The sequence below is a fragment of the Sapajus apella genome, unplaced genomic scaffold (assembly GCF_009761245.1).
Source record: "Sapajus apella isolate SASKATOON/1434 unplaced genomic scaffold, GSC_monkey_1.0 scaffold10, whole genome shotgun sequence".
NCBI classification, from domain to species: domain Eukaryota; kingdom Metazoa; phylum Chordata; class Mammalia; order Primates; family Cebidae; genus Sapajus; species Sapajus apella.
The window spans coordinates 38501853-38519400 of record NW_022436950.1 but is presented as its reverse complement, the minus strand read 5'-3'; the positions used below and the strand labels follow the sequence as shown (position 1 = coordinate 38519400).

Sequence of the window (17548 nt, the reverse complement as noted above, 5' to 3'; positions counted from 1 at the left end):
GGCTGGAGACCAGGAGTTTGAGACCAGCTTGGGCAACATAGTGAGACCTCATCTCTACCAAAAAAAAAAGAGAAAAAAGAAAATTAGCCTGGCGTGGTAGCACCTGTAGTCCCATCTACTTGGGAGGCCAAGGTGCGAGTATTGCTTGAGCCCATTAGGTTGAGGCTGCAATGGGCTGTGATTGCACCACTGCACTCCAGCCAGGCTGGCACAGCAATACCCGCACCCAAAAAAAAAAAAAAAAAAAAAAAAAAAGAAGTATACAATAATTCTTCAATATAATATCCTGGCTGGGCGTGGAAGCTCACACCTGTAATCCCAGCACTTTGGGAGGCCAAGGCAGGTGGATTACCTGAGGTCAGGAGTTCAAGACCAGCCTGGTCAACATGGTGAAACCCTGTATCTACTAAAAAAATATAAAAATTTGGCAGGTGTCGTGGCGGGTGCCTGTACTCCCAGCTACTTGGGAGATGAGGCAGCAAAATTGTTTGAATTCGAGAGGCAGAGGTTGCAGTGAGCCAAGATCGGGCCACTGCACTCCAGCCTGGATGAAGGAGCAAGACTCCACGGGTGGGGGAAAGGCCGGGTGTGGGGGCTCATACCTGTAATCCCAGCACTTTGGGAGGCTGAGGTGAGTGGATCACCTGAGCTAAGGAGTCTGAGACCAGCCTGGCCGACGTGGTGAAACTGCATCTCTACTAAAAGTACAAAAATTAGCCAGGCATGATGGCGTGCGCCTGTAATTCCACCTAGTCAGGAGGCTGAGGCAGGGAAATCACTTGAACCTGGGAGGTAGAGGTTGTAGTGAGCTGAGATAGCACCACTGCATTCTAGCCTGGGCGACAGAGCAAGACTCTGTCTCCAAAAAATAAAATACGTATACACACACGCGCGCACACACACACACACACACACACACACACACACAATAATAATATAATCCTAATGATTATGTTTCCTGACGAAAATGAGTCCAAAGAAAATGATACTGGCTACTATAACATTACAGTAAAATTATCTGCCTTCTCTTTGTTCCACCTTTGGGATTGGACAAATAAGTGGAAATCAGATCAGAAGTTATGATGATTAGTTTTTCCTAACAATGGTTTTACAGAAAGTTTTGTTGTTGTTGTTGTTGTTGTTGTTGTTTAGGTTAGATTATTCAATTCCAAAATGGTTACCTTGTTGTATTAACTGATGTTTAATATGTAAATAATGGTACTTACCTCACATGTTTTGGGTGTCCTCTCACAAAAGACTTCAATTTTAATATCACCTACATCAGTATGCAATGTCACAGACTAAAAAGGAGAGAAAATGTGAGAACAAATGAAATTTCTTCAGGTGACTTTATGTACTGTATTATTTCCCTAAATGGATATTCAAGATGATAATCTGAATAAAAACAGACAGAAATACTGCTTCAGAGATGACCCATCCACAAAGGATGTTGGTGAATTGCATATATATAAATAATACATAACAATTAGAGATAAGTTGTACTTTTTCCTCAAAATGTATCTCAGCAGTCAAGAAAAAACTCCAGAATATAAATGTTAGGGTTAAGTAGTATCCATGATAAAAATTTGGAAGTAAACATTTTGATGAAAATAATTATTTTAACTTTGAATTTTTTCATCAAGAAAAATAAAAACAATTGTTATGTACTATTGATTTATACGGCAATTCACCAACATCCTTATTTATAGAAAAATGATGAGAAAATGATTTTTCAAAACATAATTGCCACCATTTTCCTTAGGTAATTTAATTCTGAGAAATAGGGTTAAAAAATAATTCCTTTCTCAACTAACAAAAACATAACAAGTGTCAGTGTTTCCAAATCCTAAATGTGCAGATAACCATAGTGCTCTTTCTTGCTTGCTTCTTTTCTTGTACCTGTTTTTCTGTAAACTGTATACCCCTTGATACGATACTCTATTCTGGAGAGGGAGAAAACAATCTGGAGGATTCCTTTTTCACTTCCTTTTTTTTTTTTTTGAGATGGAGTCTTGCTCTGTTGCCCAGTTGGAATGCAATGGTGCGGCCTCAGCTCACTACAACCTCTGCCTCCTGGGTTCAAGCAATTCTCCTGCCTCAGCCTCCCAAGTAGCTGGGATGACACACCTGGCTAATTTTTGTGTTTATAGTAGAGATGGGGTTTTGCCATGTTGGCCAGGCTGGTCTCGAACTCCTGACCTAAAGTTATTGGCCTGCCTTGGCCTCCCAAAGTGCTGGGATTACTACAGGCATGAGCCACTGTGCCTGGCCTTCTTCTTAAATAGTAACTTCAGTAATTAGAGAGTATGACCAGGTTAAAGATGTGTGTGGGAGAAGCAGGGCACTAGTTTAATTGCTTTTTTCTATTTCTAGTTCTAGTTTCCTACTTTGTTTTTTTAAAAGTAGAGATGGGGGTCTCCCTATGTTGCCCAAGCTGGTGTTGAACTCCTGGGATCAATCGATCCTGCCACCTCAGCCTCCCAAAGTGCTGGGATCACAGGCGTGAGCCACTGCACCCAGCCTAGTTGCCTACTTTAGATCCAGAGCAAAATAACCCAGTTAAAATTGTCAGACCTGTCTATTCTCTTCTGCTCCTTCAACTCCTTTCCATTTCTATCTATCTTGTAACCAACCTTTCTCCATAAAACGTAAATTCTGTGCGTTTTAAGTGACAATGCTAAAGAATTTTAAAGTAACTTTGTGTATTTTTAAAAGAAGTATTCCATATTAAATGCTTCTATAGTGTACAATTTCTCCATCTTGTCACTGCAATTCCCATGCACTTTTATTGCCCTTGACTAAATTTCTAAAAATTACTTATAATGAAAGACATTTCATAAGAATTGTTCAAAACTTACCATTTTTCCTCTTAGTGGTTTCAGGAAAGACTACGTAATTTCTCAGAGTCTTACAGCGAGGTCAAAAATAAGTCTCTAGTCCCAAAAGAAAAAAAGAATTAGGCTCATCTTTCTATCTTCCTAATTCACACACGCTCACCTTTACTGCACATTTTATTTTTTTTTTTTATTTTTTATTTTTTTATTTTTTGAGACGGAGTTTCACTCATGTTACCCAGGCTGGAGTGCAATGGCGCGATCTCGGCTCACCGTAACCTCCGCCTCCTGGGTTCAGGCAATTCTCCTGCCTCAGCCTCCTGAGTAGCTGGGATTACAGGCACGCACCACCATGCCTAGCTAATTTTTTGTATTTTTAGTAGAGACGGGGTTTCACCGTGTTGACCAGGATGGTCTCGATCTCTTGACCTCGTGATCCACCCGCCTGGGCCTCCCAAAGTGCTGGGATTACAGGCTTGAGCCACCGCGCCCGGCTACTGCACATTTTAAATAAAAATCCTTGCCCAGAATGGTGTCTCACGTCTGTAATCCCAGCACTTTGGGAGGCCAAGGTGGGTGGAGCTCCTGAGGTCAGGAGTTCAAGACCAGCCTAGCCAACATGGCGAAACCCTGTCTCTACTAAAAACACAAAAATTAGCTGGGCGTGGTGGCACTCCCCTATAGTCTCAGCTACTCCGGAGACTGCGGCAGGAGAATCGCTTGAACCTCGGAGGCAGAGGTTGCAGTGAGGCGAGATCCCGCCACTGCCAACCTGGGTGACGGAGACAGGCTCCGTCTCAAAAAAAAAAAAAAATCCTCTAATGGCATCCCCTATGTAATAAAAACCCAGCTACAGAGTAATGATGAGAGACCCTACCCAATTCAAGCCTCCCAGTCTCCTACTTGCCCTGCTTGCTCTTCTTCAAGAGCCTCCTTGCAAGTCCCCCAGTAAGCCAGATACCTTCCCTTAGGGTCTAGGCACTGGGTGTCCCTTTTGTCTGGAATGCTTATTACACTCAGACATCTCTACAGCTAATTTCCTCATCTCCAAATTTCTGCTTAAATATCAAGTTTAACTCACCTGACAACCCTACATAAAAGTGCTTGAGACCTAGGATGTGCCTATTTCCTTCTCCCACAGCATCTATCACTAATATACTATTAACTACTCTCTCTCCTTTTTTTTTTTTTTTTTTTTTTTTTTTTTTTTTTTTGAGACGGAGCCTTGCTCCGTCGCTAGGCTGGAGTGTAGTGGCGCGATCTCGGATCACTGCAACCTCCGTCTCCCGGGTTCAAGTGATTGTCTTGCCTCACTCAGCCTCCTGAGTAGGTGTTATTACAGGCTCGCGCCACAGAGGTTCCATCCGGCTCGGCCTTCCAAAGTGCTGGCTTACTAGCATGAACCACCGCGCCCGGCCCTTCTCTTATTCTCACGTTGCAACAACAGCCTCGCTGCCCACTGTTCACTCGCAGTATCCCAAGAAGTAAACCAGTAGCAACACAGAGCTCAGCAAGTATTCGAATAAGTGAATGAAAGAATTAATGACGTTGCTCCATACTTGGGCTTCACCACTTCGTTTAGCACAGCCGTTGTTAAAACAGGAAAAATGCAATCGCACATGCCAGCAGAGTTCTGTTGGTTCAAAATTATAGTTTCTATGGGCCACCGGAAATTGGGCGCGGGACCCGAGAGAGAACGTCCTTTACCGCCTCATTTCCCTCCTCCCTACCCCTTCCTCTCTCAAACCAAAACTACACTGTAATTTATCCCCCGCCGGAAATTTGACAGTGAAAGGGAGCTCTATTAATAATTCCACTGGGACAAGAAGCGTTAAGGCAAAACTATCTGGGTAACCTCAAGCAATGGTTTACACTCGGTTGCCGAACTGAAAGGACCACTTCCGCCCAGCTTTCCAGCTACTGGGAACGCATTACCACAGCGCCGCGAGCGCCGACGCAGGAACGGAAGTGACGTAGCGAAGTTTCCGGGACTGGTGAATAGTGGGCGATTTAAAAAGCCGCGAGTGTAGCTGTGACCTTCGCGGTAGGTTCGGGTTAGGGCAGACTGTGATTGTTATATTGGTGCTGCAGAGGCAAGCAGAAGAGATTGGGTAAGAAAAGTACCCTGCCGCGAGACAGCACTGTGTAGTAATGGGACGGGGGTCCTGACTCATACTTACTGGCTGTGTCACGTGGGTTTTCACTGTCCTGGAAAACACAAGAAATGAGGCAAAGATTAGGTAAGGTAGAGGGAGCGGTTTGCAGGCTGCAAAGGGGCCCTGCTGATGCTACGTAATAGCAAACTTGGTGCTTACCTTGGTACGAGAGCCACGTGTAAATCTCGCGATATTGTGACCGTGGCACTATTTCCTGCCCCGGAGGAAACTGCAGGTGATAACTAACATTTGCCTGTTGTTGCTCAGCTGTGACCCTGACTTCAGAGTCCCTCCCACCATACCGTGCTGCCTCCTGTTGTCGTTGTTGACTGTGGCCATGTAGCCTCTCAGTTTCCTCATCTGTAACAGTAAATAACTCAAAACCTGCATGGTGGCCCACTAGGTTTTCACTTGCGAGCTTGCCAGATGTAGAAAGGGCTGGAAAACCGAGTACTGTGAGGACTATTAGAATATCTTCCAAGGCCGGACGCAGTGGCTCATGCCTGTAATCCCAGCACTCTGGGAGGCCGAGGCAAGGTGGATCGCTTGAGCGCAGGAGTTTTGAGACCAGCCTTGGGCAACATGGCGAGATCCCATCTCTACCAAAAATACAAAAATTAGCCAGGCATGGTATTCCGCGCCTATAGTCCTAGCTACTCAGGAGGCTGAGGTGGGAGGATCTGCTTGAGGCCAGGAGGTCGAGGCTCCGGTGAGCTGATAACGCACCGCTGCACTCCAGCCTAGGCGACGGGTGAAACCCTGTCTCAAAAAGAAAAAAACAAAAACTTCCAAGACCGCGAGTGGTTTTTGGAGACCCTGTATTACTTCAAGTAATGCATTAAATAAGCATCACCATCTGATTAAATAGAAATGTTGAAAAATTGCTTGTGGAATAATTGGCTTATGGATATTTCATCAAATTTGCAATTGACTATGCTTTTCTTCAAAAAGTGTTTATAGGTAGTAAGTTTAAGAATGGGGTTGACAGCATTATCTTTTGTAGTTATTTGATTAAACATTTACTAATTGTGCATATTTTTGAGCCAGCAATTTTTTTCTATCTTCCTGTTGCCATCCCACCTTCCCTTTGTTGCCAGCCTTTTCAGTTCCTTGTTGGATGTAGATATTTAGAAGGCTTACAGGCTGTGTAGGGAAAGTGCTCTATACCTTAACCCCTCCCACCTCTTGAGCCGACTTCGTGTAGCAAATGTTGCTTAAGGGGCAGTGGCTTCTCCCTTATCCTGCCTTGACCCTGCCCATTCGTAGAGTGACCTCCCTATGTATGCCTTGATTCTTAATGCTGATAAAGCACTTGAAATTTTAAACGTTATTCTGGTTTTTCATAAAGCATGTTTTATGCCAGTATATACCACCCAACTCCAAATTCTGTTGTAATCGAGAGGTAGGCAAGGTCATTCTATGCAGGTAGCGTTTAGTGCTGGCTTATATTGGCTATACCGAAATTTATTAAAGATATTTCCTATTCCGTAGTAGCTTCAGCATAATGGAACATACACGGAATTCTGAGAGCACTGAGGGGTGGGGAGCCTTGGGAAGGATGCTGAAAAGGAAGGTTTGTCAAGAAAAGTTTTATTTAAGAAGTTGAAGGGGGCTTGGGAAAAGGGAAGGTAATATTTAGAGAAATGGATTAGGGAGAAGGTTGGTTGAAGCAAGAGTGGGAAGAATGAGAACAAGGGTGTGTGAGGCAGGAGACAGGATGGACATTTGTGTATTATATACTAGGCTATGCTAGGTTACATAATTCATTTGCTCCTCTGGATGGCCTGTGAGGTGGGTTATAGCATCTTCATTTCCTAGGTGAGAAAACAAGACTGGAGAGGTTAAATGGCTTACCTAAGCTACAGTGTGCTGGTAAGTGGCAGGGCCACTATTTGAACCCAGATCTCTATGATGACAACTCTTTTGTCCATATGATTTGATGCCTCACAGATCCAGGCCTAAAGTGTATGTGTGTACCATTTTCTTTGTTTTGACTTCAGAAACGAATTTTACCTGATTTCTGTATGTTGTCATCTTGTGTACGCCCGGTCCCCACGACAGTCCGGTTTATAGATTCCCTGATCTGCAATTCTTCCCGTTCCTTCATGGATTTGAAGGCTCTCCTTTCTTCCTTGAATGACTTTGCATCCCTCTCCTTTGCTGAGAGTTGGGACAATGTTGGATTACTGGTGGAACCAAGCCCACCACATACTGTAAATACCCTCTTCCTGACAAATGACCTGACTGAGGAAGTGATGGAGGAGGTGCTGCAGAAGAAGGCAGACCTCATTCTCTCCTACCATCCACCTATCTTCCGACCCATGAAACGCATAACCTGGAACACCTGGAAGGAACGCCTGGTGATCCGAGCTCTGGAGAACAGAGTGGCTATCTACTCTCCTCACACAGCCTATGATGCCGCACCCCAGGGAGTCAACAACTGGTTGGCTAAAGGGCTTGGTGAGAAGCCACTTTCATATTTGTTATTTTACCTACAAATACTTTGAAACTTTAGAATGTCTTTACAGTAAAGTTTTGACTGCTTTCGGGGTGGGGAAGGTATCATTCCATTTTTATGTAATTTTAAAATAATGTTGCTGAAATTTGGCAGTTAAATTGCATTTGAAAAAGGAAACATTTTTTATCTTTATGGAATAAGGGGAGCAGAAGTCTTCCTTACTGGACTGAGCTTCGTGATTCCTCATTTTTGTGGCACAATGCCTGTCACCTAGGCACTTGAAAAATGCTTGTTGAATTGAAAGATCAGGTCTCTCCAGAATACACTTGATATGTCAGGTAGATAGACGTCAGGGTTTTAATGATGTTTTTAGTAAATGTTTGCCTATGCCTAGCCCAATAAGGGAATGATATATACATTTTAGCTTTATTTTAATAAGTCCTTAGTTTACTCGTTTTGGGCTGAAGCTTTTATGATGGTATCTGGATTACCATGGTCAAATACAGTACGAGCATTTGCAACCTGAATAATGGTTTATGTGGGTAGATTTACCAAGCACTAGACAATTCTGTGTATTATCTAAAAATGTATGAATCAGTCTTTCTTGTCCAAGTTTTTTAAAGATTTAAGAATCTTTTGGAATATAATTCTGAAAATAATTTGACTTTGTATGTCCATACCAAAGCCCTAGATTATGGGGACTGGTGAGGTATATCTAAGGGATATGTATGTGTGTGTGTGTGTATTATATAAGCATGAGAATGAATCTTTTAAAAAAAAGTCATTTCTTAGAAATTTTGCCTACAATAGTTTATCTTTTAAATCTTAACCTCTCATCCCCCAAAACTCCCATTTTCCACAATTATTTTCTCTAGGAGATTGTACCTCCAGGCCCATACATCCTTCCAAAGCTCCCAACTACCCTACAGAGGGAAACCACCGAGTAGAATTCAGCATTAATCACAGCCAAGACCTGGACAAAGTCATGTCTGCAATGAAAGGAATTGAAGATGTTTCTGTCACTTCTTTTTCTGCGAGGTACAATTTATTTTTCTCTTTTTTTTGTGTATTTATTTGTAAGCTTCTTCTTTACAAAGTCTATAGCCCTGGTATTTAGGCTTGAAACAAATCATTTTCTCTTGAGTTGGTTTACAAAGCAGCATACTCCTCATTTGTATGTGGGTCCTGGAGAACTATTGACTTTTTTTCAAAACAATAAAAACGATAAGTAACAATTATTTTCTATGTTGGGGGACGATACTCTGCATTTTGTTTATTTACTTATTTATTTGAGACAGAGTCTTGCTTTGTCGCCCAGGCTGGAGTGCAATAGCGTGATCTTGGCTCACTGCATCCTCGGCCTCCTGGGTTCAAGTGATTCTCCTGTCTCAGCCTCCCAAGTAACTGGGATTACAGGGGTCCACCATCATGCCCGGCTAATTTTTTTTTTTCTTTTTTTGAGACGGAGTTTCGCTCTTGTTACCCAGGCTGGAGTGCAATGGCGCTATCTCGGCTCACCGCAACCTCCGCCTCCTGGGTTCAGGCAATTCTCCTGCCTCAGCCTCCCGAGTAGCTGGGATTACAGGCACGCGCCACCATGCCCAGCTGATATTTTGCATTTTTGGTAGAGACGGGGTTTCCCCATGTTGACCAGGATGGTCTCGATCTCTTGACCTCGTGATCCACCCGCCTCGGCCTCCCAAAGTGCTGGGATTACAGGCGTGAGCCACCGCGCCCGGCCCGGCTAATTTTTTATATTTTTAGTAGAGACAAGATTCCACCATGTTGGCCAGGCTGGTTTTGAACTCCTGACCTCATGTGATCCACCTGTCTCGGCCTCCCAAAGTGCTGGGATTACAGGCGTGAGCCACCACACCCAGCCCCACCTCAGCCTCTTAAGGAGCTAGGACTACAGGTGTCAAAGGAAAAATACATTAAGCGCCTCTTTAAAAGGTCAGTCATTTAGTTATTTAGGGCAGAGAAAGGAGGTTTTTCTTTTTTTGTTTTTTATTTTTGAGAAACAGGGTCTTTGTCACCCAGGCTGCAGTGCAGTGGCATGATCACAGCCCACTGCAGCCTTGATCTCACATGCTCAAGCCATCATCCCACCTTAGCCTCCCTATTAGCTGGGACTGTAGGTGCTTGCCACCCATGCCCAGCTAATTTTTGTATTTTTTGTAGAGACGGAGTTTTGACTTGTTGCCCAGGCTGGTCTCGAACTCCTGGGCTCAAGCCATGTACCACCCTTGACCTCCCAAAGTACTAGGATTGAGCCACTGCCCCCAGCCTAAGCTCTCATTATTTTTAATTGCCTATAGTGTTTTTTTTGTTATGGATGAACGTAGTTTTAAGCATTCCTCTTCCTACTGATGGACTTATTAGTTTGGTTCCAGTTTTTCCATATTGTAGATAATATCTGGGTTTTACCATTAGATAGGGACCAAGGCATTGGTTTTCTTTTTTAAAAAAAATCCACAGATGATTGCAGTGTTTATAATTAATGCTTCTAGATTATTTTTAAAGGTGTCTTTTTAGTTCTAGAATTTTGTGATCGTATTTAGAGTTTATGGTTAAATGTAAAACTTTCTTGATGCCAGTAATTTTGGAGAGGCCCCAGAGGGTGATCCAAGGACCCCCTGCATGATTGTTAATGAGATGCTTATTTAAAATGCAGATTTTTGTATTTATCTCAGATCTTTGTAAGTAAAATGGAGTTTGCCTGAGAATCTGTCCAGGACATTCTTGGATTCAGTGTTGTTTTAAAATTATCATCTCTAAGGCTTTAAAAAAATTCAGTTTGCCCCAGCCCCATTCGTAGATGTTCTGTTTCACTGGTTCTGTGGAAGGATCCAGCAGCTGTTATTTTAAGAAGCTAGAAGGAATTTTTTTTTCGTTTTGAAACAGAGTCTCGCTCTGTTGCCCAGGCTAGAGTGCAGTGTTGTGATCTCCACTCACTGTAACCTCCACCTCCCAAGTTCAAGTGATTCTCTTGCCTCGGCCTCCCTAGTAGCTGGGACTACAGGCGCCCACCACAATGCCTGGCTAATTTTTTTGGTGTTTTTTGTAGAGATGGGGTTTCTCCATGTTGCCCAGGCTGGTCTCGACTCCTGGGCTCAAGCAATCCGTCCACCTTGGCCTCCCAAAATACTGAGATTACAGGTGTGAGCCACTGTGCCAGGAAATTTCTGATGCACGATCAGGATTGAGAACAGTTCTTGAACAGTGGTTTCAAAGTGAGGTCCCTGGACCAGCAACATCAGCATCACCTGGAACTTGCTGGAAAGGTATATTCTCAGACTCCCACCTAGATATAATGAATCAGAAACTCCAGGGGTGGGGCCTAGCACTCTGTGTTTTAATAAGTCCTCCAGGTGATTTTGATGCATACCCGAGTTAGAGAAATGCTATTCTAGAAAACTGATTAGTTTCATATTAAATGGGTTCTATTGGTTAAATCCTTAGCTCCATGTAAATGTAATCTCCTATTTTAGTAGGTTTGTGGATTATCTAAAATACATTTTGGCTATATTTATCCTAAATGGAATGATTTCCCCCCCCCAGGATTGATGATGAGGAACAAACACGGATTAGTTTGAATTGTACTCAGAAGGCTTTGATGCAGGTGGTAGATTTTCTTTCCCAGAACAAACAACTTTATCAGAAGACAGAAATTCTGTCACTAGAGAAGGTAATAAAAATATTTTGTATTTGATCTTAAAATACTGTGCATTTTCTAACAACTTTATTGAGGTATAACCAATATACTAAGAATCATATATATTTGGTATGTACAGTTTGATGAGTGTCATTACTTTGCATTTTTCTTCAGGGAATCCATTTGTAAATTATTAGATCAACAGGCCACTCACTGTTACCTAAAGTACAAAATGGCAATGAGAGCATAATATTCTCTGGGAAGTAATTGAGAAGGGAGACATTCCAGGAATTAAAATGTTGGTACTTCAGGGTTACAGATTTGGTTACAAGTTTGCTCTCTCCTTATGTTACTCCCTCTGCCTGGACCGTGTCATTCACTTTATAGCCATTTGTATGATGATGATTCCTATCTTTTTGGCTTAGAATGCTTTCTTAAGGAAAAAAATGACAAAAACCCATATTTTCAACTACTTTCTGGATGTTTTCTACTTACAAAGCCCACAAGTTTTTCAAATTCAATATATACAAATACTTATCCCTGTACCACCGCTTTGTATCTTTTTTTTTCCTATTTCCTATTTCAATATCATTATTTACTTTAGTTTCCAAGTTTTCACATTCCTCCTTGACTCCAAACCCTGTTGATTCTGGCCTCATATCTATATAGTGTTTCTTCTCTGTATTGGCTCTGCCATCACAGTAATTGAAACTCTCATTTTCTGCAATGAGAGTAGTCACTGAGCAGCTAGGAGGCAGTCCAGGCTCTTTAGTAGCACAGTGTCGGAAGCCCTTAATGATCTGCTACAGCCCGGGCCTCTAGACTCCTCTCCTTCCACGGCATGTGCCCTGCACAGTAGCCAGAGTGTCTTCTCTTCTTTTGGATCTGCCTCCCCAGTGTGTTCTCTCAAGCCTTTGGCACCTTTGTCCATGTTCTTTCTGTTTAGAATGCCTTCCTCCATCTCATTATACCTCTGCCTGCCACACTGCACTTGACATCACCTCCTTTTAAACTCTTTTTTATTTCCCCTTTTTAAACTCTTTTTAGGGTTTTCTCTAAGACCTGAGTCCTTCCTCCAAGTATTCCCAACTCTCCCAAGTCACAGCTCATTTAGTTTGTCATTTCTTGTGCGGCTGCAACAGTAGCACCTACTTCTATGCAGGTGGTAGATTTTAGCACCTATTTAAACAGTTTTATTATTTTGTTTATTTTATTTATTTATTTTTGAGACAGGGTCTGGCTCTGTCGCCCAGGCTGGAGTGCAGTGGTGCAATCTCAGCTCACCACAACCTCTGCCTCCTGCGTAGCTCAAGCCCACCTTCCATTCAGCCTCCCGAGTAGCTGGGACTATAGGCGAATGCCAGCGTGCCTGGCTAATTTTTGTTTTTTTTGTGGAGATAAGGTCTCACTATGTTGCCCAGGCTGGTCTCAAACTCCTGAGCTCAAGTAATCCACCCACCTCAGCCTCCCAGAGTGCTAGGATTACAAGCGTGAGCCATCGCGCCTGGCCTGATTATTGATTTAAACATCTGCCTTCCTAGGAAAGTGTGAGCTCCTAGAAGAAAGAATGTTTTTGTCAGGTTTGTATCCCCACATTTAGCCTGAAGCTTGCTATAGTAACTTCACAGTGTGCATGTTGATTGATTTTAGCATTTGCTGTTTTAGGAGTGACAATGGACAAGGTTTGTAACTTCTGTTTCTCCTCAGCCTTTGCTTCAACATACTGGAATGGGACGGTTATGCACACTGGATGAATCTGTCTCCCTGGCAACCATGATTGATCGAATCAAAAGACACCTAAAACTATCTTACATTCGCTTAGCCCTTGGGGTGGGGAGAACCTTAGGTAAATACATCTTCATTTATCCCGTATGCCTACTGTTAACATTGGACAAAGGTTGAAACTCTTGATTGTATTAATATGTAACAAAGAATGTGTCAGCAGCTCATGGGAGATAACTGGTTTACTTTATTGATTAGGGTGGGCTAGGTTCTGCTGTGGAATACATCTCGTTGGCTTAATCAATGAGACTTATTTCTCTATCATGCTATGTGTTCATTAAGTTGGTCATTGTAGGAAGTATGGCCATTGTGGACTGGTTGCTGTTGCAGAGGGAGAGAGTTTTGGAGGGTCTTAAACCATCAGTTTAAAATTCCAGGAAATGATACATGTTACTTCTGCTCAACTCATTTTCCAGAATTAGTCATGTTGCTCAATACAACTAACTGAGGCATAAAATGCAGTTTTACCATGTGTCAAGAAGATAGCTAGAATCATGATCGCTATAATTACAACATAAATTTTGCGCTTTACAAGACTGGTAATATTTTCTAGTGAGGTGCTACTGAGTGATCTGATCCACTGCAGTTTCTAAGTCTTGTGGTTTTTTCTTCTGGCTTTTCCTAGTTCTTTTGAGAACAAAAAGAGTGAACAGACATTTGTTCAACACCTGCAGTGAGTCTAGCACTGTACTGATTGTCTGTCCTAAGTATGTGAGCTCCCACCAGCAAAAGGAATGGGGCACAGCGGTTACAGGTGTGGATTCTGAGCTCAGACAAGCTGGCTTCAGATTTGTCTGTCCTATCTGTTTCCTTCATGACTTTGGCAGGTTGTTTATGCCCTCTGTGTCCCAGTAGCCTCATCTGTAAAAGCTGCATTAATAATAAAACCTAACTCAGAGGGTCGTAGTAATCCATGTGACATGGCACAATGACTGGCTCACATTAAATACAGTTAAAGTGCTAACTGTTGCTAGCTATGTAGTTGGTATTATTTCTCCCATTTTTAAGGATGAAAAATTGCAGTTCAGAGAGATAAGTAACTGTATTAGTCCATTCTCACGCTGCTGTGAAGAAATCCCTGAGCCTGGGTAATTTATAAAGAAAAGAGGTTTAATTACTCAGTTCTGCATGGCTGGGGAGGCCACAGGAAACTTACAGCCATGGTGGAAGGCACCTCTTCTCAGGGTGGCAGGAGAGAGAATGAGTGCAAGCAAGGGAAATGCCAGATGCTTGTAAAACCATCAGATCTCGTGAGACTCATTATCACGAGAACAGCATGGGGGAACGTCCCCTATGATCCAGTTACCGCCACCTGGTCCTGCCCTTGACCCATGGGGATTATAGGGATTACAATTCAAGGTGAGATTTGGATGAGTACACAGAGCCAAACCATATCAGTAACTTATCCAAAAGTCCATAGTTAGATCAAACAACTCAAGGGAGTTAGTGTCCAAAGAAAATGGATAGCAGAGGTGGGATCTGACTTCCAATATAACTCCAAAGCCCTCTCTTTGAGATACCATGCTGCTGAATTGGAGTGACCACTAAAGAAGTGTCCATTTTAGACACCTGAGTGCTAAATACTTGGATTTTGGCTTGAAAATTGCCATTATGTCACTTCTCAGAGGATGCTTTTTGAGAATAAAGAGTATATTTTAAAATATGTGCCAAATCCATTCGTAACATTCCTCTAACTAGTCCTTCTAGTTTCTCAGCTTCCTCACCTGAGAATAGAGATAATACTTACCTACCTCTTACTGTTGTCTGAAGACCCAGGTGAGGTTACTTTACCTAGCGACGTGGCAGTATAGCCTAGAGCTTCACCGTTAGTACTATTCAGTGGTTTGTGCAGCCATGTCCGAAGGAATAATGGTGTTCCCTTCAGCGGCACATATACTAAAAATGGGACGATACAGATTAGCATGTTGCCTACGCAAAGATTACATGCAAATTTGTGCATTGTTCCATATTTTGCTCAATTCACAAAGATTGTTAGGAAAAAAAAAAACAGGGCCGGGCGCGGTGGCTCAAGCCTGTAATCCCAGCACTTTGGGAGGCCGAGGCGGGTGGATCACGAGGTCAAGAGATTGAGACCATCCTGGTCAACATGGTGAAACCCCGTCTCTACTAAAAATACAAAACATTAGCTGGGCATGGTGGTGCGTGCCTGTAATCTCAGCTACTCAGGAGGCTGAGGCAGGAGAATTGCCTGAACCCAGGAGGCGGAGGTTGCGGTGAGCTGAGATCACGCCATTGCACTCCAGCCTGGGTAACAAGAGCGAAACTCTGCCTCAAAAGAAAGAAAAAGAAAAAAAAAAAAACAGAACAAAGGAATAATAACCATGCCTTGGATTAGCTGTGCAATATCAAAGAATGATCTGTTTGTTTATATTAAAACATGTTTTTTTAAAATGCAGTAAGAACAGTTCATATACTGGTGATGAGACCAGGAGTGAAATATTATGTTTAGGATTCTTGGTACAAATTATAGTAGTAAAATGAAAGAGAATTGTAAAGCCTTGGTCTCGTTTCCTTTGTTTTAAAGAGTCCCAGGTCAAAGTTGTGGCCCTGTGTGCTGGTTCTGGGAGCAGCGTTCTGCAGGGTGTAGAGGCTGACCTTTACTTCACAGGTAGGAAGGACAAGCTTTAGCTCTCTCTTGGTTTATTTTTTGCAAAATCAAAAATGGCAGATTTTAGGACAGTACCTGGCACATAGATGATACCTAATTAATGTTTTTTGAACCTGAACTAAACAGGAACTACAACAGAATTGGGGATGTATTGCATTATTTGTAGAGGGATGAAATCATTGAACAATTTATTAAATTAGCTAAAAAATTAACAGTCAGCATTTATTTTACCTACATTCTTCCTAAAGTGTCCCAAACCTCTCCGATTTCATGTCAGTGGGATACTTTCTACCCTGTTACCTTAGCTAGGAGATGGTTCCTCTTACTCAGCCTAAAGCCAATCATCAGTTCCTATCAATTCAAGCTCCCAAATCTTTCTAGAATCTTCCCCCTTATCTCTCTATCCAGGCACCATCTCCTACTTGAAGTATGCATCAAGCCTCTACTATTATCTCCCATATCTCTCCTAAAATTAACTTTTGAAAGTGTAAATTTGATGGTCTTGATTAAAAAGACTTCTGTGATTTCCTTCATCTGTCTGGTGGAGCCTGAACATCGCATCCTCTTTCCTGTAGCCTTTGCTTATGCTGTTTTCTCTGGCTAAAATGCCTTTTCCTTGCCCCTTTCCTTGTACTTCTAGTGATAAGTGAACACCCGCTCTGAGAAGCCTTCTCTGACACTGTCCTGCTTCTGCCTCTCATGGGTCCCTATTACTTTGTCCTTGACCTCCAACGTGCACTTCTGTTGGAAAGTATTTGTCTGGCTGCTGGGCTTTACAAATCTATCCTTGAGGATACTACCTAATAGGTCCTGGCTGATTTTTATTGAAAGAATTACTTCATGTAGTTACTACTCAGGAATATGGCCAAACATGTCCCATTACTCCTCCAAAGGATTTGGAGGCATTTTAAGGGGTTGCAGCCTTGTTTACCTGCTCCTCCTTAGGGTTAGGAAAGAATGAGTTAGGCCGGGTGTAGTGGCTCACGCCTGTAGTCCAAGCACTTTGGAGGCCGAGGGGGCGGATCACCTGAGGTCGGGAGTTCAAGACCAGCCTGACCAACATGGTGAAACCCCGTCTTTAAAAGAGAAAAAAAAAAAAAAATAAAGTAAAATATAAGGAAAAAAAAAAAAAAAAGAATGAGTTAAAGAATTACTTTTCGCACTTTGAGGACCAGGCTCTAGACTCTTAGCCCTCTGTCTGTTCCCTTGGCTACTTCCATGACTCCCTTGCCTCCCATACCCGTGCCTTATTACATAGCACACTCTCTTACAAAGGCTGCTGTACTCAAAGCATTGTTACATCCGGAAGTACCGAGGAGCAGCATCTGAGCAAGCCTGATGGAATTGCTCTAAACCAATAAATTGATTAAAAAAAAGAAAAACATGTATGTGACTATTAGCTATTTTCTGTCCTTCTGAAGATAAAAGTTTTATAAGCCCTTAAATTTCTACCAGATTAAAATCAAATTTCAGTATGAATATCTTACAGTATTGTGTCTGGCTATTTTAAAATTCATTTTAGCATTTTACTTAGAAGGAATTTCAGACATATGCAAAAGTTACAAGAATAGTACAATGAACTCCTGTATGCTTTTCACCTCAGTTACTAATGGTTATATTCTGCCATATTTGTACATTCTCTGTGTACATGTTATATGTGTGTGCATGTATAGATATATAATATATAATATACAAGTTAAAATGTTTAATATATATTGATGTGTTTCCCCCAGGACCATTTTGGAATCAATTGCAGACATGACAGTTTCTTTACCTCTCAATATTTCAGTATGTATAGTCTTCTAAAAACAAAGACATTCTGGGCTGGGCGTGGTGGCTCACACCTGTAATCCCTGCACTTTGGGAGGCCGGGGTGGGTGGATCATAAGGTCAGGAGATCAAACCATCCTGGCTAACACAGTGAAACCCCGTCTCTACTAAAAACACAAAAAAAAACTTAGCCAGACGTGGTGGCACACACCTGTAGTCCCAGCTACTCGGGAGGCTGAGGCAGGGAAATCGCTTGAACCTGGG

The 17548-nt window shown here is 42.4% G+C and overlaps 2 protein-coding genes and 1 pseudogene across 10 annotated transcripts in view; 2 read left to right on the top strand and 1 right to left on the bottom strand.

Annotated features, from left to right (window-relative positions):
- PPIL3 (peptidylprolyl isomerase like 3) overlaps nt 1–4908 on the bottom strand; it is a 21684-nt gene extending 16776 nt beyond the window's left edge. The window contains exons 1-3 of one of the 6 annotated variants that reach the window (XM_032278713.1): nt 4770–4908; nt 2859–2933; nt 1227–1301 (exon numbers count right to left, since the gene is read on the bottom strand). In XM_032278713.1, coding sequence (XP_032134604.1) covers nt 1227–1301; nt 2859–2861 — 78 coding nt within the window. In that variant the 5' untranslated portion in view covers nt 2862–2933; nt 4770–4908. The other 5 variants (XM_032278714.1, XM_032278712.1, XM_032278717.1 and 2 more) reach the window with 5 other exon arrangements.
- NIF3L1 (NGG1 interacting factor 3 like 1) overlaps nt 4724–17548 on the top strand; it is a 16989-nt gene continuing 4164 nt past the window's right edge. The window contains exons 1-6 of one of the 4 annotated variants that reach the window (XM_032278709.1): nt 4724–4828; nt 6991–7450; nt 8324–8486; nt 11010–11136; nt 12811–12949; nt 15431–15514. In XM_032278709.1, the coding sequence (XP_032134600.1) occupies nt 7015–7450; nt 8324–8486; nt 11010–11136; nt 12811–12949; nt 15431–15514 (949 nt within the window). In that variant the 5' untranslated portion in view covers nt 4724–4828; nt 6991–7014. Of the gene's footprint in view, nt 5075–6990; nt 7451–8323; nt 8487–11009; nt 11137–12810; nt 12950–15430; nt 15515–17548 lie in introns of all 4 variants that reach the window. The other 3 variants (XM_032278708.1, XM_032278710.1, XM_032278711.1) reach the window with 3 other exon arrangements.
- LOC116552042 lies at nt 14760–14859 on the top strand (annotated as a pseudogene).